General features: G+C 37.9%; 1 protein-coding gene across 1 annotated transcript in view; it reads left to right on the top strand.

The window, feature by feature from the left end:
* Positions 1 to 3,882: 3,882 nt before the first annotated feature.
* SPEF2 (sperm flagellar 2) overlaps positions 3,883 to 26,749 on the top strand; it is a gene marked incomplete at both ends in the record, with an annotated part of 85,703 nt that continues 62,836 nt past the window's right edge. Inside the window, 10 exons of the mRNA XM_080362527.1 lie at positions 3,883 to 3,940; positions 4,650 to 4,752; positions 11,191 to 11,443; positions 13,111 to 13,281; positions 14,859 to 14,999; positions 16,032 to 16,111; positions 17,019 to 17,220; positions 23,019 to 23,207; positions 24,390 to 24,577; positions 26,113 to 26,278. Coding sequence (XP_080218653.1) covers positions 3,883 to 3,940; positions 4,650 to 4,752; positions 11,191 to 11,443; positions 13,111 to 13,281; positions 14,859 to 14,999; positions 16,032 to 16,111; positions 17,019 to 17,220; positions 23,019 to 23,207; positions 24,390 to 24,577; positions 26,113 to 26,278 — 1,551 coding nt within the window. The remainder of the gene's footprint in view (positions 3,941 to 4,649; positions 4,753 to 11,190; positions 11,444 to 13,110; positions 13,282 to 14,858; positions 15,000 to 16,031; positions 16,112 to 17,018; positions 17,221 to 23,018; positions 23,208 to 24,389; positions 24,578 to 26,112; positions 26,279 to 26,749) is intronic.

Below are 26,749 nucleotides of genomic sequence, written 5' to 3'. Positions count from 1 at the left end.
GATTACTAATGTTGTTGTTTAAAAATAACAGAACTAGAGTGCTGAAACTAATAAGCAGAGAATGCAACTTCAAAATATACAAAGCATAATGAAGAGTAATATAATATATTAATATAAAGCCAGGTTAAGCTATGGAACTCCTTACAGAGACCACTGCCAATGTTAAACACATACATTCAAAACTGCAGGTGTTCATGGAATCAAAAGTTAATTGTACTAGCTTCTGTGGATGCAGAAAGTCCTTCGCCACAACCAATCATAACTGGGAGAATGTTCTGTAGGGCATTTTAGTGCATGCTAACAGGTCATAGTATATACTTTCCCCTGGTTTCTTCCCAAGAATTTGTTATTGATCATGAGAAGCAGAAGACTGGACTAAACAAACATATGGTCTGAATCAACGTAGCTGTTGTCTTGCGGCAACAGTGAGGACTGAGGTAGAAGTAGGGACAGGGTTCCAGAGTTGTGGTGTTCTAAATGTCATTACGGGCAATGGAACTGAGAGATGTAGCTAGAAAACAGCCGTGGAAACCTGTGGTGAGCACAAACCTCAAGGTCATGACTTTTTGTTTAGGGCTTAATCCTCTTCTGTCCTCAGCACAGACAGGAGGATCCAAAGGTAATGGAAGGAGAGTATTTCTGCAGGATGTATACAGTTGAAACTAAGTTTCAAAGATGATTTGATCATGCTAGAGGGAATAAGTAACATTATGTAAAATGAATAACCAAATTAGAGAAGGAAAAGTGGAAAAAAGCCCTGTGAAAAGTGGAGACTGTTTAGACCCATTGTAACTTTCTAGGAAACAGACAAGACCTGCAAACATAAAAAACAAAAAAATCATACCTGAGTATGTTCATAAACAACCTTAGCAACAAATTCCAGTGCAAAAAAAGGAAACTCACGAACCTACACACTGTTTACTCTGTTATCAGTTTAGTGCTACTACTAAATACAATTTAAGAATTCAGGTGCTTCTCCATTTGACTTTCTTAATCTTGGTTGTACTAAGATGAAATCATTCCTCCTAATTAGCTCCCCCTTCCATTTAGTGTCTTGAACATTTAAATGTATTTTGATTGTCCTTTTGTGATAAAAAATTAAGTTTATTGACACTGCCCTTTTATACTTTATATATACCACTATTATGTCCATGTTATTCAAAACTAACATCCACAAAAGCTTGATTGTGGCATAAGCTCTTCTTTTGTTCTTCATAAATGCAGTTTCTTTCAGAAGGGCAAAAGGAATTAAACGTAACAGATAATACCTGGCACAATTTCTGTGCTCAACAGGTTACTGTTTGATGCCTTCCATTTCTTTGACCACTATAAAGACAACCTAGAGACAATTCTCTCCTCTTTCAAAGCAAGTCCACAGGAAGAGACATTAAATTTAAAATAAACACAGAGTTTTAGATGAAAAATTCAGATGCATTTCACAGCGCAGTATCAGTATCTAAAAGCTACATTATCCAAAGTACAGTGTTCTGTGTAAAATCAGTTTGGCATTTCCAGGTCATTCTCACTGTCATTCCTATAAGACAAGTACAAAATCAGCAGAACACAGAATAAATAACCTTATTATTTAAAAATACTGGTGTTTTCATCACAGGTACAACTGGGAAAACAGTTACCTTACTTGTTGTCTGCAAGTATTTTCCTTCAAACATTCTCTGGACTCAGCTTTCACAGTGCAGAACACAGACATCTTTCCAAGTTCTTCAATTCAGGGAAAGAATGAAGTAAAAATTGATTACTACATTATTCCATCACTACTCAGAATTCTGCAAGGAAGCTATATTACTTTGTTAAGAGCTAAGACAGATGAAACAGCAACCCACTACTGAATTTAAATATCAGAGAAATTCCACATTTTTCTCACAATTCTACCTTATCTGAGTACGATTTTATTATGTCCATTTCAGCAGATAGAAAAAACAATGATTTTTTAAACAAAATTAGGTGTCTAGAAATCCACTGAATATGATAATGAACTTGAAGGAATACATTCCATACAAAATTCTAAAATTACAAGTAGTACCTGCTTTTGGAAGTCAGAGGTGACATGAAAAGAAGCTCTGGTTTGCATCTTTTAAATCAACATAATCTTCTGTTAATGACTACTTACAGCAACATTTAAGTATGTGTAAACAGATACAGATTGATTTCTGGAGCTCAGGCAAAAATTCCATGATAATGGTAAAATAGATTTGTTCTTTGCACTCTGATATACCAGAAACACACTGACAGTAGATACTTCTACTGCAAGTGTTGTCATAAAAAAACTCAAACAGACATGGGATTTTCTTCCCCTAAGGTATGGGTATTTTTATAACTTAAAATATGCACACACACACAAAAAGGAGAAATCTTTAAGTGATAGAAATAGTAATTTGAACATCAGCCTTGAAAATACCTTCCCTCTTTTGAAGTTTCCCGTTACTTGATTTATTCACATGCCACTAATTCTACAATGACCTTCTGAAGATATAAATAACACATTTACTCTTAAAACAACTCAGTAATTTGTTTTGATTTAAAGCACAGTCTTGGTAGAAACACAGGGATTTAATGTGAAGACTTTTAGTGGATCAGATTCTACAATATTAGAAGTTGTTTATGTCTCCTGTTAATCATTGTCCCTTTCGTAAATTATGGTTAGTTTGTTCTCTGCCTGTCATTAACCACTAGATCCTCTTGTTTCTGTCTTTTCTAGATGAAATAATCCTTTAGGATTCTGTATCGCACTTAAATGTACTTGAAAACTTAATTAAATCAACCATAAATCTTCTCCAGAAGAAGAAACTCGCCAATTTAAATTCCCATGGTGTACAGAAGTAATCCTATTCTCTGTGGTCCACATATTTGCAACATGCTTTTGAAAATGTGGGCACTGACCCTACGCATGATTGTCTCAGTGTGATTCTAAACCAAAGATGACCTAATACCAAGAAAAGGAGAGCAAACCCGAGTATCAGTGAGGCCCCTTTCACACCAAGCTTGGATCCCCAGACTGGCTTACTGCAGAGTCACACAAGCAGCCATACGGGTGCACAAATGCTTCTGAGTCTTCTCACACAAACGCCAATGTTGAAAAACACCCTTATAAAAGTCTAGCACACATACAAACTGGCAGAGCCCTTTCCGGCAGTTTTTGCACTCCTTCCGCCTTTCATACGGTGCCAACGCGTCAGTTTGTGCTGTTGTGTGAAGTGATTTGGGAAAATTACCCTGTATTAACTTATTCTCATTTTTCTTTTTCCTGCCGGGTTGTTATTCAGCCTCAGAGCCCTCTGCTCTACACAACCTGCGCTACACCAACAACAAATTCACCAACGAGCCGCGTAAGGTCGTCGTGGAACGGGGAAGCGGTGATTTAAACACACACTAAATCAGCTGGCAGACAGGCGGCCGCGCAGCCGTGGGGGCTGGGGCAGGCGGGGGGTAGGGCTGGGCAGGGCTGGGCCACCCAGCGCTGACAGACCTCACAAAAACTGCAGGGGGTCACCGAACGGGACGCCTGTGGCCAGCAGGGCCCTGCCGCTCCCCGGCCGCGAGCTCCCTCGCGCCCGGCCGCCCCTCGTGAGCCCAGGCAGCCCCGCGCTCGCCGCTCACGGCCGGGCGCTTGGCGCGAACCAACGCCCCGCGGCGCGCTCACCTTCCTCCGCGCGTCCCCGCCCTGGCCAACCGCGCGGCCCCACCCCACCTGCGGCGCATGCGCAGCCTCCGCGCGAAGCCGCGCGCGCTCGTGTGTCTCGGCCGCGGCGGTGGGCGGGGAGGGGAACCACCACCCCCTGCTCCACTGCGCATGCGCCAGGCGCGGTCGTCTTGGCAACGGGACGCCGTGCCGGTACGGGGTGAGGGCGGCCACCGCCGGCTGTCATGTCGGCGATTTTGTGCGAGTGGCTTAACGAGGAGGTGAAGCTCTCCCGGAGCGTGGGTGAGTGGGGGCCCCGCTGCGTGCGGAGGGGGCTGGGCCTCGGGGCAGCAGGCTGGCCTGTCAGCGCGGGGCGCAGCCGCAGGGTCAGGCCTTCGTCCCGCCGCGGGATGGCGGGGCCTCACGGGGCGAGCTCCTCCTTAGCTATCCAGAAGACCTCCTGCTTCCTCGCGTCCGGGTACAAAGCCTCCTCAGATACATTTTCATTATTCTTCATGCGCAAGACAGTCATTTTCCTCAAGGCGCAAGTCCTCTCAGGAGGTATGAGGAGCTCAAGCTTCATCTGCTAACAAGGACTCCAGGGGATAACAATATTTTAATATGTACTTTACTTTGAATGTTAAGTGTCATTATGGCTTTGGAGAAACATTTGTTCTACCAGGAGGGAGTGACTTTCCATGGATGAGAAGCACATTAGATATAGGGTTTTTGGTTAGCATTTTTTTACTGGTAATTTAGTATTTATCATTTATAAATATTGCTGTGATCTTAATAACAATTACCACAATGCTTACTTTTTAACACTGCGAATGACAATTAAATGACTACCCGAAGTTTATGTTGCAAAATAATTACACTGAAAGCTAATTCATTTGTGACTTGAAAACTATTCCCTTAAATTATGTAATAAAGTTAGGACTTAGTTTTGTTATAAAAATATTTCTTTATTTTTTTATTTTTTTTTTAACCAACCAACCAACCAAACCTCCAGGTTCAGGGTCATTTTCGGAAGAATTTTCTACTGGCTACCTCCTAGGAGAACTCCTATACAAATATGGTCTTCAGGATGACTTTAATCAATTTTCACAGAGCAGGTTAGTACGTATATGTAATGTGTCTTTTACAGAAATTAAAGAAAATATTTATTTTTCAGTTAGAATTTGCTAATGCAGGGTGGGAAAGATATCTAGCACTTATCAAGATTTGCTATACTTATCAGTTAGTCACAAGCTACCTGTATTTGATGCACAGATTAGCTTTTTTTTTTCCAGAGAGATTGATTGTACTGCTTCATGAAAATTATGCATTTTGATTGTAACTAAGATAGTTACAGTAGCAGGGTAGACCAAAAGCTCCATAAGCTCAAGGATGTCTCTACGATTGTAGATACTGACCCTGTCCCTATGAGATGTGTAGATACAGGAATTCAGAGGTGTGGTGTGACCATTACATCTTCACTAAAATGAAAATGGTGGAGATTCATTGTGAGGCTCTGAGGGAAACCCAGCCAGAAGATTATATGAGAATTTATAACTTAAGCTGATTTAATATCCACAGTGAAGAAGAAAAACAAACAGGAGGTTGAAAAATCTTCTGCAAATCTATGAGTCTTGGTATGTTCATGAGGCAGTTCTTGGGGTTCCTTGGCTCCATTTTGGCAAAACATAGAACTTGGTGCACATGTATCTCAAGCATGCTAGTACGTACATGGTCTTCCTGTTTCTTCTGAACTTTTTTTTATGTTCTTTATGCTTCTTATTTTTAACACTCTTTCTTACCCAAGTCTCACCAACTTGTAGGAGAGCAGCTTGAGCACAGCCAACAAACACACAGACAACTTGCACAGCAGTTTTTGGGCTCTCCTTCTAGGACTTCAAGATCTTTCAGGAATCTCTGGGGTCATTGGAGAACTCCTGGTGACTCTTCAAGGAATTTTAGGGTGCCTGCTGTTGCTGGGAAAAAATATCTTCAGGAAGCTGTAACTTCTAGTAAGCTCTAGCAGCTTCTAACAAGTGCTGTCAACTCTTCCTGATAAAAGCGTGCTTTGAGCTCTTGTCTCCAGCTGACTTCCTATTAGGGAGGTGCAATTTGTGAAGACACGCTTCAGCAGGTGCAAGGAGAGGTTACAAAACTCTGCCAAGACTGTGCATTCATTTTTAGCAAAGGTGATGTATGACAGGATGTGATCCCAAATACTCACAGGAGCAACTAGTCAGAATGTCAGAGGCCTCAACTCAGATAGCTTTGTAGATAAAGGAGGCAATTCTCCGTGTCTCAGGCTGTAGGAAACGCCTAGAGTCTTTACTGAGCCTTGGGCAGGGGAAGGTGATTGCTTTGTCTGCAGAGATGTGTGCTCGTGGAGGATCTGTGTCACCAAGTAAAGCTGCTCCAGAAGGAGGTCAGTAGACTTTGAACCTGAACCCACAGCTGTACTGAGGAGATGCAGGCAGAATCTGTGCTTGTTGGGCTGGGAAAAGGAAATGACTGACAGCTTGGGACTTCTGGCAAGAAAAGGAAGGTTCCTGCTCCACCTGCTGATCCATAGCTGCATGAGAATCTTTGCCTTGGTAGCAGATGAAGGGCTGCTGCCTCTGTGCAACAAAGCATCTAAGCTGGCTAAGTCTGAAGCAGACAGGAGCACCAGGAATAAAAGGTGAGTTACAGTAGTGAGACACTTTCTCCTACAGAAGGTAGAGGCCCCTAACTGCTGACATCACATGCTAGTTAGGGAGGTCTACTGCTTTCTGGAGGCTCAGGTCCAAGTCTGTGGAGGCTTCTACAGCGCTTGCAATGTTACCCCTGCTGCTTTTCTACATGGGCACCAAGGATACTTCCAGAGAGACCTGGAGCATATCAAGTGTAGCTGTGTGGCTCTGGAGACAAAAGTCAAAGGCATGGGAGCTCAAGGAGTATTTTCTTCAATTCTGCTAATGAAGTGGAAGATCTCAAGGAGGGAAAAGATTCTACAGGTCAACAAGTGGTTGTGCAGCAGCTGTACAGAAAGAATGTGTTTTATGTAATTGTGGGATCTGCTGTGAAGTTGGAGGACTGCTAGGAGGAGATGAGATCTACCTGACCAAGTTGGGCAAAAGCATCTTTGCCAATGGGCTGGCTAACCTGGTGAGGATAGCTTTATACTAGGAATGAGGAGAGAGGGAGAGAGGGAGATAGTGACTCTCAAACAGGTGAGGAAGTGATGGCCTAGACTGGCAAGCAAGAGGTTGAAGGTGATGTGAATAAGAGGGGCAAAACAGTGCAGAAGGCTGCCTCCTACCTCGAAACTTATGTATGCAATTAATGAAGTGCTGAAAAGACAGCGTTGTGGGAGAAGCACTCACACTTTTTCTGGCAAATCAACACAACTGGCTGCCTCTCTGAAGTGCCTGTGCATGGGGAACAAACAGGAGGAACTGGAGGCCTGTATGCAGCAGGACTACAGTATCATTGGTGTTACAGAGAGGTGGTGGGATAGCTCACGCAGCTGGAGTGCTGCCATGGCTGGACTTTTAGGCTCCTTAGGAAGGGCAGGCTAGGGAGATGAGAAGAAGGATTTGCCCGTTACTTGAGAGAGCAGAGAAAATACATGGATCTCTGCCTTAGGATGGATCATGAACCAGTTAAGATTTTATGGGTTAGGATTAGAAGAAAGACCAAACTGGGTGATACGGTGGTGACTGTTTGCCACAGACTACCTAAGGTTTTCTTGAGACAACTGGCAGAATTCTCATTTTCACAGATCTTAATCTAAATGGGAAACATTAATCAGCTTGGTATCTGCTGGAAGAGTGACACTGTCAGGCGCAAGCAATCCCAGTTACTGGAGTGCATTGATGATAACTTTCTGAGACACATGACTGAGTAGGTGAAGAGGGGAGATGTTCTACTAGCCTACTATGTACAGACAAGGAAGGTTGAGGGCAGCATTGACTGCAGTGACCATGAGATGGATGTGTTCATGATCTTGAGAGGAGTGAACAAGCTAAATAGCAGCATTACAACCCTACACTTCAGGAGAGCAGACTTTGGTTTGTTCAAGGGTTTGCTTAGAAGAATCCTAAGAAGAATCCTAATTAAAATGATCCTGGAGAGAAGAAGGGTCCAGGACAAGGGACGGGTATTTTATCTTTTTTTTTTTTTCCCCAAGGAACACCTCCTCCAAGCTCAAGATTGGTCCATCTCAGTGAATAAGGCACTACTGAGAAAACTAAAATGTTAAAAGAAAGCATACAAGATGTGGAAACATGGTCAGAAGACCCAAGCAGAACTCAGACACACTGACTGAATGTGCAGGGATGGCTTTAGGAAAGCCAGTACCCATTAAGAATCAAAACAGATGAGGGACATGGAAGGCAACCTGAAGGTGTTTTATAGGTATCTCCACAGCAAAAGTAAGGCTAGAGAAAACATGAGCCTACTGCTGACTGAAGCACAGGACCCACTAAAAACAAAAATGCAGAAGGCTGAGAAACTGAATGCTTTCTCTATCTTGATCTCTCTTGGTAAAACTCACACTCAGGAATACAAAGCCTCTGAGACTAGCAGGATAGTCTTCATCAAGAAAGACTTACCTTACCCGTGGTGCAGGAGGATCAGCTTAAGGAACAATTATTAATAAATAAACTGGAAATACTCAAGTCCATGGGACATGATGGCATTTACCCACTCATGCTGAGGGAACTAGCCAATATCATTGCAAAGCCACTCTCAAAAATCTTTAAAAGGTCATGGTGACTGTGGGAGATTCCCTAGGCCTCGAAGAATGCAACAATCACTCTTGTCTTCAGGGAAAGCAAGAAGGAGGCACAGGAGTTGTACAAGCGCTTCAGCCTCATCTCAGTCCCTGAGAACTGATGGAGCAAATAAGCATGGAAATCGTGTCAAGCATATTAAGGGCAAGAAGGTGATTGGAGGTTGTCAGCAGAGGGGAAATGAAGGGGGAATCATGCCTGACTAACCTCACAGCCTTCTACAATGAGGTGGCTGCATAAGTGTTTGAGAGAAGATTGGTATATTCTGTTTATCCAGATTTTTGACACTGTTTTCTTAACATCCTCACAGACAAACTGAAGAAGTACAGACTAGTTTAAGTAAGAACTGTTGTGGACTGAAACCTCACTGAACTGCCAGGCTCAAGGTGTTGTAATCAGCAATGTGAGGTGCAGCTGAGGGCCACTGTTGAGTGGTGTAGCCCAATGGCTAATTCTGAGACAAATACTGTTTAACATCTTGATTGATGATCTGCCTGATGAGACAGTCTGCACCCCTCAGCAAGTCTGCAGACAGTACGAAACTGGAAGTAATGTTTGATACACAGATGGTTGTGCTGCCATTCAGAGGGACCTTGATGGGCTGAAGAAAAAGGCTGACAGGAATCTCATGAAGTTTAGCAAAGGGAAATGCAAAGTTCTTCATCTTGGGAGGAAAACCCCTTACCTGACTACCAGCTGGAGGCCAGTTGTCTTTAAAGCATCTTTGCAGAGAGAAGCTTGGAGAAATTGGAGGAGAAAAGTTGACCATTAGCTAACAATATGCCCTTGCAATAAAGAAGGCCAGTAGCATCTTGGACTATATTAAGAAGATATGGCCCTGGTGAGACCATATCTGGGGTACTGTGTCCATGTCAGGACTCCCCACTGCAAGAGAGGCATGGAAATGTTGGAGGAAGTCCAGAGAAAGGCCCTGATGAATATTAGTGTCTTGGAATATCTAGTATATGAGAGGGAGGAGGACTGTGTGTGATATTCTTTACCATGGTACTCCATGACTTCATAATCTGATGTTTTCACCTTTCTTCATTATTTCCTTTTCTAATTATTAGTGACATTGATCTTTTGACAACTATTGAGAATTGAGGCATGGTTTTCTTAACTCCAAGATTTTTCTCCTGCACATTAAAAGCAATTATTACTGTGCATTAGTCATTGTTGTTCTGGAATCCTTCATGAAGCTGCGCCTGCCTAATCTTACCTAATACTTACAGATGAATGTTTTTGAAATTTGCAGTGTGCTGTTAAGGAAAACGCTATTAATCATGGATCATTTAGTTAGCCGATGCCACTTTAATATATTTTAGCACAGCCCAAGGCAAAACAGTACCTATTGGGGTGATGGTGGGAGAAACGTAGATTCCTCTTTTAGGATGGATAATTCTAATCCAGAAGGCACTAACAGAAAAGAACGTGGGGCCATTGTGACTAACTAGTCAAGGCCGACTTAGCTATATTAGCTGCTTATGTTACACAGTTCTTGGACATGTAAGCAAGGTAATAACTGATAAAGTGATACTATTTTAAAAGGAATACTACTGGAAAATTTCTTGTAGTTTGGCTGTCCATATTTGAAAAATGATGTGTTGAAGTTTCCCCTGAATTCTTACAATGACCTTGAAATAAGATTTACAACGTTTTTGGATTATGAGTCGGCTTTAAAAAATTCAATCTGATTTTAATACAGAATAAAATATTAAGAGGTGATATCAACACTGTTTCTCAATGAACGTGAGGTGATTTCTGACAATAGGGCTTACCTTGATCTTGAATCAATGGCAGAAAAATGTTCAATAATTGCAAGCTGCAGTTATATAATTGTGTAATAGATAAGGCAGGGGGTATTATGGTGCAAATAATGAGCTCCTGGACTGTTTCATCTTGGAATAAAGTAAATACTGTGGCGCCAGAAGGTCTTAAGGCAAAACTGGGCATTTTTGTAGAATTATGCTGTAGCTTGGCTGATCTTGAAAGCTTATTGGTTCATGTGAAGGAACTGTTGTGAGCTCAAGTGACAGAGCAGTACAGAAAGCATGATGTTCTGAGACCACCTGAAGTTATGGATTTGTTGGTTGAAATTTGATGCGCTAATTGTGATACATTGACAATTTATTGTTATTGGATTTTGGCTTGTAAATCTGCTGATCTTCAGTCCTTCCACAGGAGAATCTGCATACCAGAGAAACATTAAACTGCAATCCATTATCTCAGTTTTGAATGTAAATTTTACTTATTAAGACTGTAGCCTTTATTTTCAACACTACTCCAAGTTGTGTGTCTATTTTTATTGGCAAATAAATATGACAAGGTGTTCTGAGGGTGAATAGACTATATAAATTCCTTTCTAACTATAATTTCCTGTATTTTGGCTGGTTAGAGCTCAAGTGGATTGATGTAGTTAATACAGAAATTTCATTCTAATTCTTTATACTTTCTGTGGATGGTATACAATTAGCTGTAATTGGGAGTAACCTTCTGCTGTCAGATACACTTTGTGTGTGTGTGTATTAGGATTTATATAAGCCAATGTCATCTCTACTTTTTCCAACAGTTATGCCTAGTAGACCAATCCAGTTACATGTACTGTGGTATAAAAGTAAGCCAAAGTGTGTGTCACATTACTTTAAGGAGGTCTTCCCTCTTTGTATTTTCCCTCTCCTATATTGGTATGAGATAAATGTCATGAGCATGCTCAATGTAGCAAGTAGGAATTGAAAATAAGTTTATGTCCTGATGTTTTGTTGTTGTTTTTTTTAAATCATATAGGGTTGCAAATGCAAAACTTAACAATTTTACTCGCCTGGAGCCCACGCTTCGCCTCCTTGGTGTACAGTTTAATGAGAATGTTGCCCAAGACATAATGACAGGACAGCATGGGGCTGCCACAAAGCTTTTATATGAATTGTATGTTGCTTTAGGAAAAAAGCAAAAGGCAAAACTCACCGGAGTAGCCATGGAAGCAATGAGACCTGCAGCAACTACAAAGCTTAAGTCTATTGAAAGTGTTTTGTATCAAGAGGTAAATAACTACACCTATTTTGTATAAATATATAGGAAAAAGAGTATCATACTTACATGTGCATCTCAGGCACGTTGCATGCTTCCCCTTCCCACTTTTAAAATCTCTTATTAAAAAAACAATAGTTTTATGGAAAATAAATGGCCCTGTGCTTTGTCTTGTACATAGACAATGGAATGACATTGTTTTTCTGTGACTCATGAGGATAATGATCATCTCTGGTTAGTGTTCCTTTGTTTTGGCTCCTTCTATGTTACCTCCTCTCTTTTGAATCTTTTTCATAGGCTTAAAATACATATAGAAACAAGGCTAGTAGTTGTTCAGGAGCTGCCATGTTACTCATTGGAGTAGTACAGATTGCAGATTGCATTGCAGTCTAGGTAACAACTTAGACTAATTTCTTCTCCAGGAAAGTTATTTATAAATGTGTTGAGCTTCATGCCACAGTGGTTTGATCCCTTCTGTTGCATGTCTCTCCATATATTTATACAACATTTCAGACTCCAATAACCTTATGCTAAATGATGTGAAGAGTGAAAAACAAAGGGGAAGGAAGAATATCTAAAGGGAAGTCAGTGTCAGTGTAGTAGATTCTGTTAAGGATGTTCTTGTCTTCAACAGTAATGTTCAATGTGCAGATCGCAATTTATTATCAGGATGAGCAACCTTAAAGAAGCTACATAGCATGAATCAAATTCAGCTAGGTGAAATTTCACTTTTTCTGGCATAATTCCTGGAAAATAGTCTTCAGGCACAAATTTTACTAACAAGTGCAAGTTAAAAAAGGACAGTTGGAAAATCACTTCAATAACATATGGATAGCATGAAGAAGATAAAGCAGCTGAAAGTACCTCCTGTCTATAGATTCAAAATGATACCTGAATCATAGAATAGTTGAAGTGGAAGGAGCCTCTAGAGGTCACTTAATCCATCCCTCTGCTTTAAGCAAACTCAGCTAGAGCAAGTTGCTAGGACCTTGTTCAGCTGGGTTTTGAATATCTCCAAAGATGGAGACTTCACAGCCTGTCTGGGCAAATTATCATCCTCTAAATAATATTCTTTTTTGTTATGTTTGAATTGAATTTCCTGTATTTCAATTTGAATAGAATATTTCAGTTGGTGTGGACTACATTGATCACCTAGTCAGACAGCCTGACCACCTCAGGGCTGACCAGAAGTTACACCAGGTTGTTAAGGGCCTTTTCCAAATGCCCCTTAAGCACTGACAGGCTTGGGGCATCAACCACCTCTCCAGGAAGCCTGTTCCAGTGTTTGACCACCCCCTTGATAAAGAAATGCTGCCTCATGTCCAATCTGAACCTCCCTTATCTAGCTTTGAATGTTTCCCACGTGTCCTGTCACTGAGTCCCAGGGAGAAGAGCTCAGCACCTCCCTCTCCACTTGCCCTCCTCAGCAAGCTGCAGAGAGCAACAAAGTCACCCCTCAGCCTCCTTTTTTTCCAACCTAGACAAAGATTTTCAAGTTCAATCTATGTTATTTTCAAAGGAGCTAGTCCTGTTTTCCTGGAAAATGATCCACCATATTTAGGTGTTGTTGTGTACACATTAACACAGGAAAATGCAGTTTGAAATTACTATTGCAAATTTATCATAATTTAAATATGTTTCTTAGTGTTTTTGACTTCATTATTTGGCATTTAATTCTAGCGTTTGAAAAATTTAGTGCCACGTCAGACTGATTTGGAACTACAGCAGATTTCAGATCATTTTGAAATAAAATCTAAGCCAGTAGCAGATAAAATAGCTCGTATACATATTGCAGAACAACAGAAATTTCAGAAGATCCAAGAGGAACAAATAGCCCAAGACACTGAAAAGGTGACTACTTACTTTTTATAGACTTCTGAAAAAATATTTTCTTAAGGTCTTGTACATAATCATTTAGTTAAAGCTCCTGTGAATGCTTGTTAATTCTATGCTACGCACTCAAGTTTATACAAAATCAAAGAAAAGGAGTATGCATGGCAGACAGTAATACGTAAAGCCAGTGTACTGTTATAAGACCCTTAAGGACATTAATATTTAAAAATCATTTAATATTAAAGTAAGAGTATTTGCATATTGTCATGTGTGGAAAATATTTATTGATTTGAAGACAAAGTGTAAGTTTCACAACTTTATGTGTTGAAGGTGTCCTTGTAAAAGAAGTTTGTGATAGTTTTCATTTGTGAAGAACAGATGAAGCATTGTTCAAAAGCAGGAAAAAGACAGAGGAAAGGGGACCCATAGTGAGTGTGGCTTCAGAACATCTTGTAGCCCTGTGTAGCTGTTCTCATGTAATAAAGAAGAGGAACTAATTTAATCAGATATGGGAACACTTACCCAAAGTACAGTCTGTAGTTTATATAGAGGAACTGTCCACCTATCCAAGGGGTGTTGAACCACAATGAAAATGAAGTAGTCTAGTTTGAAATGCATGATGTACGGCTTATTAAGGGAAGAGAGCCTTGCTATGGTTATTTAGCTATTCTATTGCCACTGCATGAATAAGAATAAAAAAGGATCCCTTCACGTATCTAGAAAAGAAAATAAGAGCAGTATGCAAAATATTTTCAAAATAAATTAAAAGAAAAAATTTAACATCTTATTTGATATATTACATATTTATTTTTCACTTTCTTTGACTCTTTGTAAAAAAAATGGGGTTTTTTTTGTAAAAAAATTATTTTTTCCATGCAATTCCACCTTTAACTGCATGCATCTGTCGTACACTTTAACTAGTGTAATTTAAATGACTTACTTCTTGATGATCTCAGACTCATCATTCAGCAGTAATATTACCTAATGGTATTCTTAGTTTCTGCACCAGGAGTTTAGTATTGTCAGTTTCTGTGCCAAATCTCAACCTGAAAATACAAGCCCTAAAATGCCTATTAGGCACTGAACATAAACTGTTTTTCTTTATGGATGTGCTTCTATTGCACCATACCATTTGTTAATGCAGACATGGCATATATAGATATACCATTTTCTGATAATTGTACATAAAAAATATATCTTCATCCTCAAATATTGAGAACATATACTAGCATAGTACTAAGCTGTCAAATTATTCAGAATGTAGAATGATACTTTAATCTTAAACACATTTTAAAACATCTATTTCTTGATATAAAATAGTAATTTATGAGTACAGTGTCTGAGAATATTCTTAAGATAACATTTGACTGTGGACAGAAGATAATTTTTTGCTTTCATGGTATTTTAGTGATCCACTTTAAAAACAGATAAGTCATGTGCTCAAGCATGGAGCCTGATGTGACCTTTCTTCCTAGAGGGTTTTTTCGTTATGACTCAACTACATTTACTTCATAGATACATAGGTAGTATATTAGAGCTATATGATGTATTTTGTTTCAACTCAAGTATCTGAACACATGATGTTGAATATTCAGCATAACATAGGAAGAAGGAGACAAAATGAAATAATGGCCAAGATTCAAGCAGCTGTTATACAGGTTCCAAAGCCACCACCAAAGCGCATTGTAAAAGCTATTGAAGCCAAAGCATTCTTAAAGAAGAAAAGAGAAGCAGAGGTAATTATCACTCGTTTTCTTTTAATGTTAAAAGATATGAACTTGCAAAATATATGATATTCTAGGAGCACTTACACTACAAATACTGTACTTGTAACTTCAAAAGTGGCTGATATGATATGACATAGTAGAACTCAACCAGTGAAAGTGGGGTTAAATATGGATATTATTATGATTCTGCATTTCTTACTTAGCAAAAATTTGTTTTGATGTGAAAGTTCTTATTGAATAAATATAGATAGGTACAAATTTAATTGCTGTCAGTATTTTAACTTTTAGTCTACTGAGTAGAATATGCAAAATAAAAGCACTCCTGTTTCCTTCTCATTTGTGCATGTTGAAGTCTTGCACCATAATGTATGAACTCATCTATAATACACTATAAAAATATTTGCTCTATCAAAAGTGTTAGTAATAGTTAAAATTGACAACAGTCTCAGATCAAATCTAGAGATGATGACAATGCAGCAATTGAAAATCCAATCTGTATTTTCTAGTCCTGAAGAGTACTTGGATTGTAATCTTGCAGCTGTGGATCATATTGTCATCAAGAGTCCAAATATTACCAGTTTTTTCAACTGCACAACCATGGCAGATATATTTAAATGTAGAGTGATGTAAAGTGTAGGAACATAGTGGCTTGAGTAACTACCAGGAGTAAATTCAAGCTGCTAAATCTAAAGCAGATCATTGCCCAGAATATCTTGTTTCAAATTCTTGAATGGTGAGGTGCAAGAGTCCTATGTAAAATCAGAATTATCCTGCAAAATGAACAGCTGCAGAAACTCATGATTTTCTATCTGGTGGAAAATCAGCTGACAAAAGGAGCGAGGGAAGGAAACAAAAGGTAAATGAAGGAAATAGCTTTGCCTTTTTTTTTTCTTGATCTAGCTAATTCTTAATACATTTTTCAGTGTAAACATTCCTGTTATACTATTACGGCATAAATATAATTCCCTAATACTCTGATGAACCTTCGTTATGATGCTTTGTGAAAAGAAAAGAAACATTACATTTTATGTTATTCCTCAGGACACTTACAAGGAAATTAAAAAATTTGAGAATTCTATGGCAGAAAATGCCTTTGCGGTACACAATCAAGTCACTGACAGGTAATATTTGGATATTAGATTGTTAAGCCTAGACAGGATCCTACCTCAAGTGTCTACTATCTATGTAGATAGCTACTTGAAGAAAATATAATTGCTTGTTTAGCTTAAACTGTGATTTTCCTTTGAGTGATTGTCCCTCTAGTACTGCAAATATTCCAACACGAGCACTGTTACAGTGTTTTTACCTTACCTATAGTTGTAGTAGGGGTGGCTCGAGCTTCCTTCTCTCCTTTTTGCCATATATGCAGCAAAAAGGGCACAGTTTGCATCTCTCCTCTGTTCATTTCAGTCATGGAGTCTTTACAGACAGAAGAGAATGGTTGTGGATGTGCATACACAATAACACATTTCAATGAAAATAAAGAGAAGTAGCCTTTTTCCTTAGAGCTATGTTATCTGTAGGTTGATTTATTTTTGAATAATTTTAAGTAATAGCCATTCTGTCCCTTCTAGTGATATGTGTACCATATTCACAAGAGGTGGTAATCACACATCACTGGTAATCTCTGTGGATACTTCTGTGTGTAAATAACCTGTGATGAATAACTCTGCAAAAGTGCACTAGAGTGTATGGAAGAAGAATATTGAAGAATAACCCATCTTTCTTTGGTATTCTGTGGGCCATCTCAATTTCCCGTTTCTGCAGAATTTGGCTTCATATGAGCAAATGAACTAATTGACAGTTGGCTCAAGTCAGTGTTGGACCTCTCCTCTAGGCTTAGTGGTGATTGTGAGGCACAAGGGCATCAAGAAGTAGCCACAATGCCTATGAAGAGTGCTGGTTAAAATAATTCTCTTGTGCATTTGTTAGACTTGCACATAATTATATAGCAATCTGTATGAAAACACCTGTAAGAACTATAATTTCTATGAAGTCAGCGATCTTCTGCTTAATCTTTTCAATCAGTGATATACAAGAATTACTGCAAGCAACAACCCTTGAAAGTACAGCACAGACAGCAACTGAGCTGTTAAATGTTTATTCAGATGATGAATATATACGAAAAATTCAAAAACGTTTTGAGGAAGATACTTTTGCTAGAGAACAACGAGAAAAGAGACGACGAAGAATGCTAATGGAACAGTTAATAGCACATGAAGCACAAGAGGTGAGAAAATGTATGCTGAAATATATAATCCATGCACCATTAGTAATTTAAAAATTTGCTTACAAATGTAAAAGAACAGTATTTATGGAGGGTTAAATAAAATTTGGGAGTAATATACACTTATTTCTAAAAATAACTTTTATACCAACTCTTGTCTTTCCTTGATAAAATGAAAGGCTGTCCATTCTTTTTTGCCACTTGTGTCTCATACTTCATTTAAGTCATAAAAGATCAGTTGAAGGCAGCAAAGCTAAGATTATTAAAAATCAGTTGAAGACTTGCCTTCTATTTCCTACAACCACTACATCCCACCCAAGTTGAAGTTTAAACTATCAAAATGTGTTCTAGTTTTGAAGAAGGTACTAATTAAGAAATAACAAACATGGCATTCCTCATTTGAAATTTGTATTTACAAATATGTAATCTGAAGTTTTATATCTGGACTGGTTGTGCTGTGTGATGCAAAGAAGCAAAAGACTTATTTTGCAAATCAGAGCTTTGATTTTTGATATATAATGGCAGATGTGTCTTGGGAGGATGTCTATGTTGCGTCCAAGAAGAGATGTTGCAGGTTATTCCATTTGAATCCTGTCCTGTAAAGCATCTTTTTAGTAATAATTGTATCAAACAGAACCTTGTAGCTTACTGGGTTTCTGTGATTTCTAGTTATCTTTTGATTTAGTATTGCACTATGAGCCATCACCTTAGATCAGGTGTTGAATCCCAGCATATCTGAGCCTGTCTCCACTGCTGTTGTGTAAGAATAGCACTTAAGATGTGTGGCATCTCTGAAAAGGAAAATTATGAAATTATCTATGTACATACACATGTATAATTTTATGCATTGGCATATAATGTCTGGAGATGTCTTTGAAGTTGTTAAAGAAAAATTAAGTTTGTCAGGGTAGGGATCTAGAAATCAGATGATTTCTCAGTATCTACCCCAGACATACATTCTATGAAAAACTAAGAACACCTGTAGTGTCTTAGACCAACAGTCCATGTATCCATGTAACCGGTCTCTGAACTCTCACTCAAAGAGATTCTGTGTAAAGTTCTTGTTGATATGCATAGGCCATGAAGAAGTTTTGCAACCCAGTTGTCTGAAATCACTGTAATACAAAAACATGTTCATAACCTGCTATCAGCTGGTACAACCCCAGCGTAACCCCAGCAGCCTGGAGTAGTGGTTCCAATAGCCATAGCTACCAGCTGATGGCCATGTGGCCAGCAGCAATCACTGGGGCATTTGGTGGATATGTCAGCTCTAAGCCATCCAATGCTGTCAAGGAGATCAAGCAGCCAGTCGACCTGCAGTTGTAGTAGAAGACTTGCCAGTTTGAAGATGTTGCAATGTACTGCCAATCAGACTGGCTCCAATCAGACACCAAAGCAAGGCAAAAGTTACCGTAGTTTTCCTAACTTCCCAGGAAGAAAAATCAGCATTGATATAGGAAGAAGAGAAGTCACATACTGTGGGAATTAGAAGGAAAGACAAGTAAGCAGTTGACTGGAACAGTAGTCTGACAAAATCAAGGAATCTATTTAGTGCTAATTTGGTTCTAACTTAGCAGAGGAGGAGGTGACCAGTTGGAATTCTGTGAGATTTCAGAAATTAAACGTTGCTTGACTTAGAGAAGTTTTAAGCAAATTGAGGTTAAAAAATATATATATATATACACACACACTCATAAAGTAGTTGAAAATTGCTTTCTCCCTCCTTTATTGAACCAAAAATTATTTTTAGGCTGAAATTGTAGCTTTCTTGTGGACGTTAGGGTCATATTTTCACCTATGCTGCACAAAACTTGAACACACAGCATGGGATCATTCAGAGTTAAATGAACTTAATCTCTTCAGAGTGCTTTATTGTGTTCCATGTCCATATATATAAACCTCTGTTAAAATAATCTTGTTCCAGTTTTTCAGTTTTGGCACATTGCAAGTGGAACACACGGTGATACCAGTCAGATTTTCATAGACAGGAGTTGAAATTGTTTGACAGTAACATGACTTCATCCCAATTAAATCTTTATCTCCACCATTTAAACAACTTTTTTTTTTCCTAAGTACTTGTTATTTTTAAATGCTATGTTCAGATTTTATCTCTCTGAATTTATAAAGTTAGCAGGGAGAAGTTACAGTCAGCAATAAATTTAGAAGATGAAAATGGGAGGGGAAATGAATTTTTACCACCAAATAGGTTTAGGTCATAAAACTTATGACTACACAAAAGAACAGAATTGTTTCATTTGTATTTAAATTAAATAAGGAAATAGAAAAATTAAAATGTGATATCGTAATTATGTATGAATAAATGAAACATAAGCACATTAATGCTTGGCCACTGGATGCCACTGTTGTCTCAAGTAGGTAAACTGATTAAAAGCATATATGTATTATGCTTTCTCAATAGTAATTTTTCAAATTATTACGAAAATGTCCCATTTATAATATTTATCATTTCTTCAGACATTTCACAGTCTTCTGTGAAAAAAGTGATATAAAATATTAGATTAAAAAATTATACTGCCATTTTTATTTTGTCTTCTAGTATCATCAGAAGTTTCAAACTTTTTCAGCATTAGGTTTTAGTACTTTGTCAATGCCTGTTTGTGTGAAAGACAGTTAACAATTCAACAGTTAGCTATCCAACAAGCACACAATTTGAAATGATGCTTGGCATTCTGAATCCTATTGTATCCATTATGTAGTGGGTTGCCTTTTCAGATATTCTTGTTCCTCAAAAATATTCTGCTGTCTCTTTTTAGGCCTACTCAGCATATCCAAATATTTGATTATCTGAAGTATCAAAGTTCTCTACCCTTCAGCTAACAAAGAAAAGGTTGCTTTTGGGTGCTCTGAAGTATTCTAAAGGAGTGTCTTCGTGTTCCCTTTATAAAGAGTGCTTTCACCTAGATGAAAGCACTGCTTTCATTTCTCACTGGGCCAACTGTTTTCACTGTATGGTTGATGGTTTGAGTATGACGAATGATTATTCTATTAATGTTGTTCCTTCGGTCCTCTGTGAACTGGGATTTAAAGAGCCATTTTCCTCCAGTGGAGTACTTTTTGCTGTACTAATCCGTAGTTGGGGATAAGCAGTTACAACTAAAGATAACCGTGGATATTTACTTGTAATAGGAGGCAAAGAAAGTGCTTCTAACAGTCTTTGAAATCTTAATGAAATACTGAGTCCAAAGAAGAAGTGAATACAACTGAGGCAGTAAAGGTCATCATATCGCCTCTTATTGCTGTTAAGGAAGTTTCTTTTCCTCATGTTTCGTGTAGCAGAGACTCAGATGTGGATTCCAGAAATTCTTCTTAAATAAATAATTTGTTTGCAAGGTTCAGTGTTGAGCAGCTTGAGCTGGGTGCCTCCTGAAGAGGAATTTCCAGCCAAAACAAACTTGGACAATTATACCCCACAATCGAAGACCCCACCTCACATGCATCACTGGGCCAACTACAAAATTAGAGTCTGAGTTCTCCCCATTTTTCGTTGCATATCTTCATTTTCATCAGGCAGGCCATGAAACTCCTGACCTTCAGTTGCTATTTTGCACCTGCTCCTGTAGAAAAATAAGTTCTTGTCAAAACCAAAACATCATTCTGTTTAGTCTTCTTCTAGATCCCTTTCTGTTCCTTTACTTATCTTCAGGGACGCAACTCCCCTTAACTTCTAGCTTGAAGACTCTGAGGCCTTTTTTTCTTAATGAGGCAAAAAGTTCAGAAGTTCCCAGCTTGCAGGAGTTATGCTAAGCAAACTTACTTATGCTAAGCAAATTCTATATAATCAGTTCCTAAACAAGTTCTACAAGAAGCAGTATACCAAATAAGGCAGTCTATTCCCTAAAAATTGCCTTGATTGCATGAATGTGAAAGACCAGTGGACAGATGAACTCTTTGGTAGATAGTGCTATTGGAGAATTTTGTCCCCTGAACTGTATCAAATGACATATAGCATTAATATTAATAGAATATGCATATCAAAATGTTACTATTGCAGTTTTCTATTTCAGTTGCATGCGTGATGGTAATTCTGTGCATAGAAAAATAGTGTGCAGACAGTGCACTAAAAATAGATTACAAAAATATATTCAAAATCAGATTGTCATTTTGTGGTAAGCTTTGTAAGGAGACAACATTATGTGCAGGTGAAGCACTGTGGGATTAAAACCCAAAATGATTGTGTCTTTGCCATTAGAACTATCATGCAGTGTCTTGAGATTCAGTGCTAGGAAAGGGGAGTTCAAAGCTCACATTTTTGAAATAAGTAAAATGTTGTGGGATTTTTGTATCAGATTAGAACTTTCTAATTATCAGTATTTCATTGGAATGTATTTTATTCTTAGCAGTTACAAAGGCAAAGGAACTTAAAACTGTGGAAAGAGGTGTGTTTGTTTTTTTGGTTTTTTTTAATATTTGCTTCTCCTTAGCATCAACATTAAAGATATAAATTTATTAGAAAGGTATTGTTCTTACTATTGCAATTAAAATAGCCAAATTTTATAGCTTTGTGTTGGAAGTCTATTACATATGTCTTAGTTGCAATGTGTAGCACAGATCCAGACCTCTTTGTAGGGTTCTTTCTTTTATAACAGTATGATAATATGTAACAAAGTTTGATTTTTCATTTATAGTTGAATTTATGTAATGTGTTCTGCCCTATCTCAGGTACAGATATCTGATAGAAAATAAACCAGATTAAAAGAAAATAGAAGTGATACTTGATTTTGGTTTGTTTTTCATACTACTATTAGCTAGCTTTAGCTGTCCCTCTGGTCTTAGGAAAATTAATATGAGCTCTTCAGATCAATTCCGAATTTAAGTCCTCAAATTTGAACTTACATTTCATAACAGTTTTGCTGCATCTGAAACAAATGTCCAGGGAATCAGAAATTTCCACTAAGATTCTTCTGTAGAAGTGGTATCTGGCAATGGGGCTTGAAAGGCAAGCTGATGCTTTTGCTTAGAACTCAGAAGTAATTCTGGGCTGTGAAAGCAGCGAAGCAAAACTTCAGGTTGGGTTAAGCATTAGTTTAGATAACAAGAACAGTATAGAGAAGTGTATCAGTGAGAAGATACTATAAAGTTTTGTCAGGTACTTTGATAAGTAATAGTCTACCGTCTTCAAAGTGTCTCTGCACATTGACCATGCTTCAAGCAATAGTTCAAAATTATTGTCTTGTACTACTGAATAGGGGATTCTATTAATGTCACAGTGAGAACAGTAAAACTGTTACCCGGAAGTCTTATATTTTCCTCCATTCTGAATGCTTCCCCATATTCCCAGTCTCCTCAGTGGAGGAGACTCAAATCCCAAGAAAGAAGGAAAAAGTTCAAACCTGTAGAAGAACAAACAAATCATGGGTCCAGCAGTTTATGGCTGAGAATGAGTACTGGTGGAGAGCCGGGATAAATAAGGGAAATTATGACCAGTTAATGATTTGAGGAAAGGATATATTGTTACATTCGGAAGCAACTATTTCAAATATGCTGCAGTTTCTTTGCACACTGGAAATACTGAAGTTAAAATTCAGTTAATTTGAAGTAAAATGTATTTTTACTGAATATCTCAGTTAAGACATATTTAGAATTCACTTCCATAGTTCTATGTTTCTTGTATAGTTTACAAAAATGGTACTCATAAATAGATAGGTATGATCTGGATTTATCAGAAGAGAAGGTAAATGCTGTTATATGACTCCCTTCATATTTCTCATATGAGACGCTGATGAGTTGTCTATGAAATAGTTTATAAGCTGTGCTTAAGACAAATATTTGTTATCTTTTAGGAGGCTTATCGGGAAGAGCAACTTATTCACAGACTAATGAGACAATCTCAGCAGGAGCGGAGGATTGCTGTTCAACTCATGCATGTTCGACATGAAAAAGAGGTGTTAAGACAGAATAGAATTTTCAGGGAAAAACAATATGAAGAAAGAAGAGAGAAAGAGTTCCAAGAAGCCCTTGATAGAGAAGCGGTAAAAGATTACTTACTCCCTGAATTGCTGTAGGACTGTTATAGTACCTTCCTGTTATAAAATGGAATTTGTATTGTCAACTGTTAGAATTTAGGACTTTTCCAGGAACAGAGTGATTTCATGATGAGTATATTGCTTTTATCTAGGTTCAAAGTTACAACTAAGTTCATAAGGTATAAAACTGAGCAACTTAAAGTCTAATTTTGATCTTTTCTGCCAATCTAATTTTATCTTCATGGGGAAACACTCTGTATGCAGAGGTTAAAAGGCACAGACTTACAGAGACAAAATGACAAAAGACAATGACATAAAATCTTGTTTCAAGAGTCATGTTTTTCACTTCCTTTAGATGTAATCTGTTAACATCCATTTTTCACAACTGCTGGAGAAGGTTCACTCATGAGTGCTAATTTCTACCTGGGAGTTTAGATCTGATTAATAAATTAAAAGAATTCATAATCCTATGGCAAACTGCCAAGTGCTCTGCCTGTAGTAGGCTATAATGTGAAGGTAGCAATCTTAATTTGCTCCTGCCAAAACCAATTAGCAGCTCTGAATCTTCCAACACAGCTGGAGTCCTATGTAATCAGCAGCTATAGCTATTAATTACAGCATCGTTTTCTGTATGCTTTTGGCCAAAATTAACACTCCTCACAGGAACTAATGATAGGTTTTTTGCCATAACCAGAGATCTTTCTCAAAGTCCAAACAGCAAGAATATTATCAAATTGTTTGCAGATCAGAATAGTTGAAGTTTAAGTGTTTGTCACATATTTTGAAAAAGCATTCCTTTGTGGGCTTTGGTGAAACAAAGCCTTTGCCAACACATCTGTGTAGTTGTTCCTCAGAAAGAGTAGACAGCATCATTTCATGTTTTCCTGCCTCCCCAAGTGCTGAGTGTGCTCTTAATCTGTTTTGCATGGAAGAAGTAATATGTTTCTCCTTTACTTAATTACATTTTAGCAGTTAGAAAACAAACAAACTGGAACTTACAGAACAAATAGAATTTTTTAGATTTCTGTACATGTTAATCCACTTGCTGGCTGTTCAACTCTGGTGAGAATCTAGCTGGTTTTATTACTTGATTTAAACAAGCAAGTTCATTTTTGTTTCCAGGGCTATGCACTTCTGCACTCTCAATTTGTTTGCAATCTAAAATCTACTCTTTAAAAAAAATTCTAGGCTCTGGCAAAGCAAGAAAAAATTGATTATGAAGAACAAACCATCAAAGAAAGAGAACGTCATGAGAAAATTGCCGTTGAAAGAGCTCAGGCTCGTTATAAAAAGCATTATGCTATATGTTGGGAAGTGATTGACCAAATAATTGATTTGTCAACAAAAGTAGGAGAATATCGTCTGCTGACTAACAAGTGAGTACGGTAGTTGTTAGGCAAAACTAGTATCTGTTAGGTAACTCTTAGGCTTCATTATTCTGACTGGTTTAAGTACCAGAAACCTCTTATGTAGCTTCCCCAGTATGTTACTGGACAGCTCCAATTTGTTTGCATGGGAAAATACTGATATTACTTTAATGTGAGGATTCGCTGTTATGTAGTACAGGGTGAACTAAAACTACAGCTTTAGCATAATTTCTTGAAAACTTGAATCCTTCAGAGACCAAGATTCATTACTTCTACCACTTCCTTTTTTATGAATAAAATCCTTAGTTTAAAAGTTAAAAACTGTGTGATGCTCATCTCATTCTAGTTTGCTCCACTAGCTGAAAGCTTCCGACGTGTAATATAAACAGAATGAATTTCCTAAGACACATCAACCTGCCCAGATGGGGCTAAGAATAGCAACTGAGTCCAAAATCATCTGAGTCTTAGATGCTGTGATTCCCTCTTCTGACATTCCCTAATTGAACAGAATTTCTGAGAAGGTTCTAAAAAGGCAGCAGCATCCAAGTGCTTGTGCTGTAGGAGCGTTTCCCAAACATGGAGTGCAGTATAGTTGCTGTTGTTCTTACAGTAGTATTCAGTGATGAAGCTATGGGATAAGGTTTATGGCATTAGGAAGTATACCAAAATCCTCATTGCCTTTTAGTGTAATTGTGTGTTAAAATAATAAATGTATAACCACATGATATACACATTATTATATTTTATGGAAATTATATAAATTTAGGCCTGGTAGGTAGCTGATAAAATACTCAGCATAGACACAGTTCAGTGATGGTTTAATGATTTCCTTGTCTGACACAGTCATGGTTCCGGTTTAAGCTAATGTCATGTTTGCTTGTACTGAGTGGTGCACAACAATATGTACAGATATCTGAAATATCTTTCCAAATTATGCATATCAAGGTTGTATCTGGATATACTGCCACTGAAAGTATGTTTTGTATGTGTTTCTGTGCATTTCATTGTGCAGGATGCATACAATGTTTGTTCAATTATTTTTGAACAGCACATGCAGAGTTTATTTAAAGCTGAACATTCAACTGTCCACAATTATTACTGTAAAAAAATATAAAAAGTCCAAATGGATGTAATCTTAAGAAATAATAGAAGCCTCAATTTTGAGCATATTTAGCCATCCCAGAATTCTAATATGACATATATTAACATCCTGTTTGTATTTAGCTTGGTACTATTTGCAGTTTTTCTTGTTCTGTATGAATATTTTTCCTTTCTAAAAGAAAAAAAAAATAGTTTAGTGGCTCATATAATCCTGAATTAATTTCAGCTTCCAGAAAAAAAAAACAAAAAAACCCCAGATTTCTGGTGAGGGAAGGGCTTACCCCACAAAAGGGAAGAATATTTTAGAGTGGGGAAAAATAGCTATAGCAAAATAGTTACTACACAGCTCTGCCAGCCAAATGCAGTGTGATGACCCGTTTGTGAAAATACTGAAGCCTACAAGTGCCTACTGCTGTCACATTCTTCTTCTTTTTATTCTGCAGCAAAATTCCATTAAAGCTGATGTGTGATTGGAAGGAATTTTTCTTTAATGGAAAACCAATATATGGGCAATCCTCAATTCAACCTTTGCCAAATGAACCAAGTCAAGAACTTGAAGAGCTGAATAAAATGAACCTGTTAGATGAAAAGGATTATGGTGAATACAAGGTACATCAAACTGATGAGACATAATGGAAGATAATACACCTTGACTTTTTGAAAACATGAACATTTTGTTGTGATGTATGTTTTTTTTTTTTTTCACTAGTTTCTGGTATCAGAATTTTACAAGCATTTCCATTTTGTTGCATGAGGTTCTATGTGAAATATATGGCTGCATTTTATCTTAGTAGCACTAGAGAGCTGGTGCAATTTTGAAACAGTTATAATTTCACTCTTGTATATAACATTGATACATTTCTCTCTTGAATTCATAAGAGCAACATGTAAATTGCAATGCAATTAATTTTTAGCTAACTAGAAGTGTGGTTAATGCTACCATGTTTGAAAATTCAACAGAAAGCAAGCAAAAGCAAGTGAAGTGAAATACTGTGTCTGTTACAAAACCTTATAGTCTTAATTTCAAAGATTCTGAGTGAAAGCTTTCTAGCAAGATTTATTGGTTTGGATGATCCAGTT

Source organism: Nesoenas mayeri, assembly GCF_963082525.1.
Source record: "Nesoenas mayeri genome assembly, chromosome: Z".
Taxonomy (NCBI): domain Eukaryota; kingdom Metazoa; phylum Chordata; class Aves; order Columbiformes; family Columbidae; genus Nesoenas; species Nesoenas mayeri.
The sequence above is the reverse complement of the archived record's forward strand: the minus strand, read 5'-3'. Positions and strand labels throughout refer to the sequence as shown.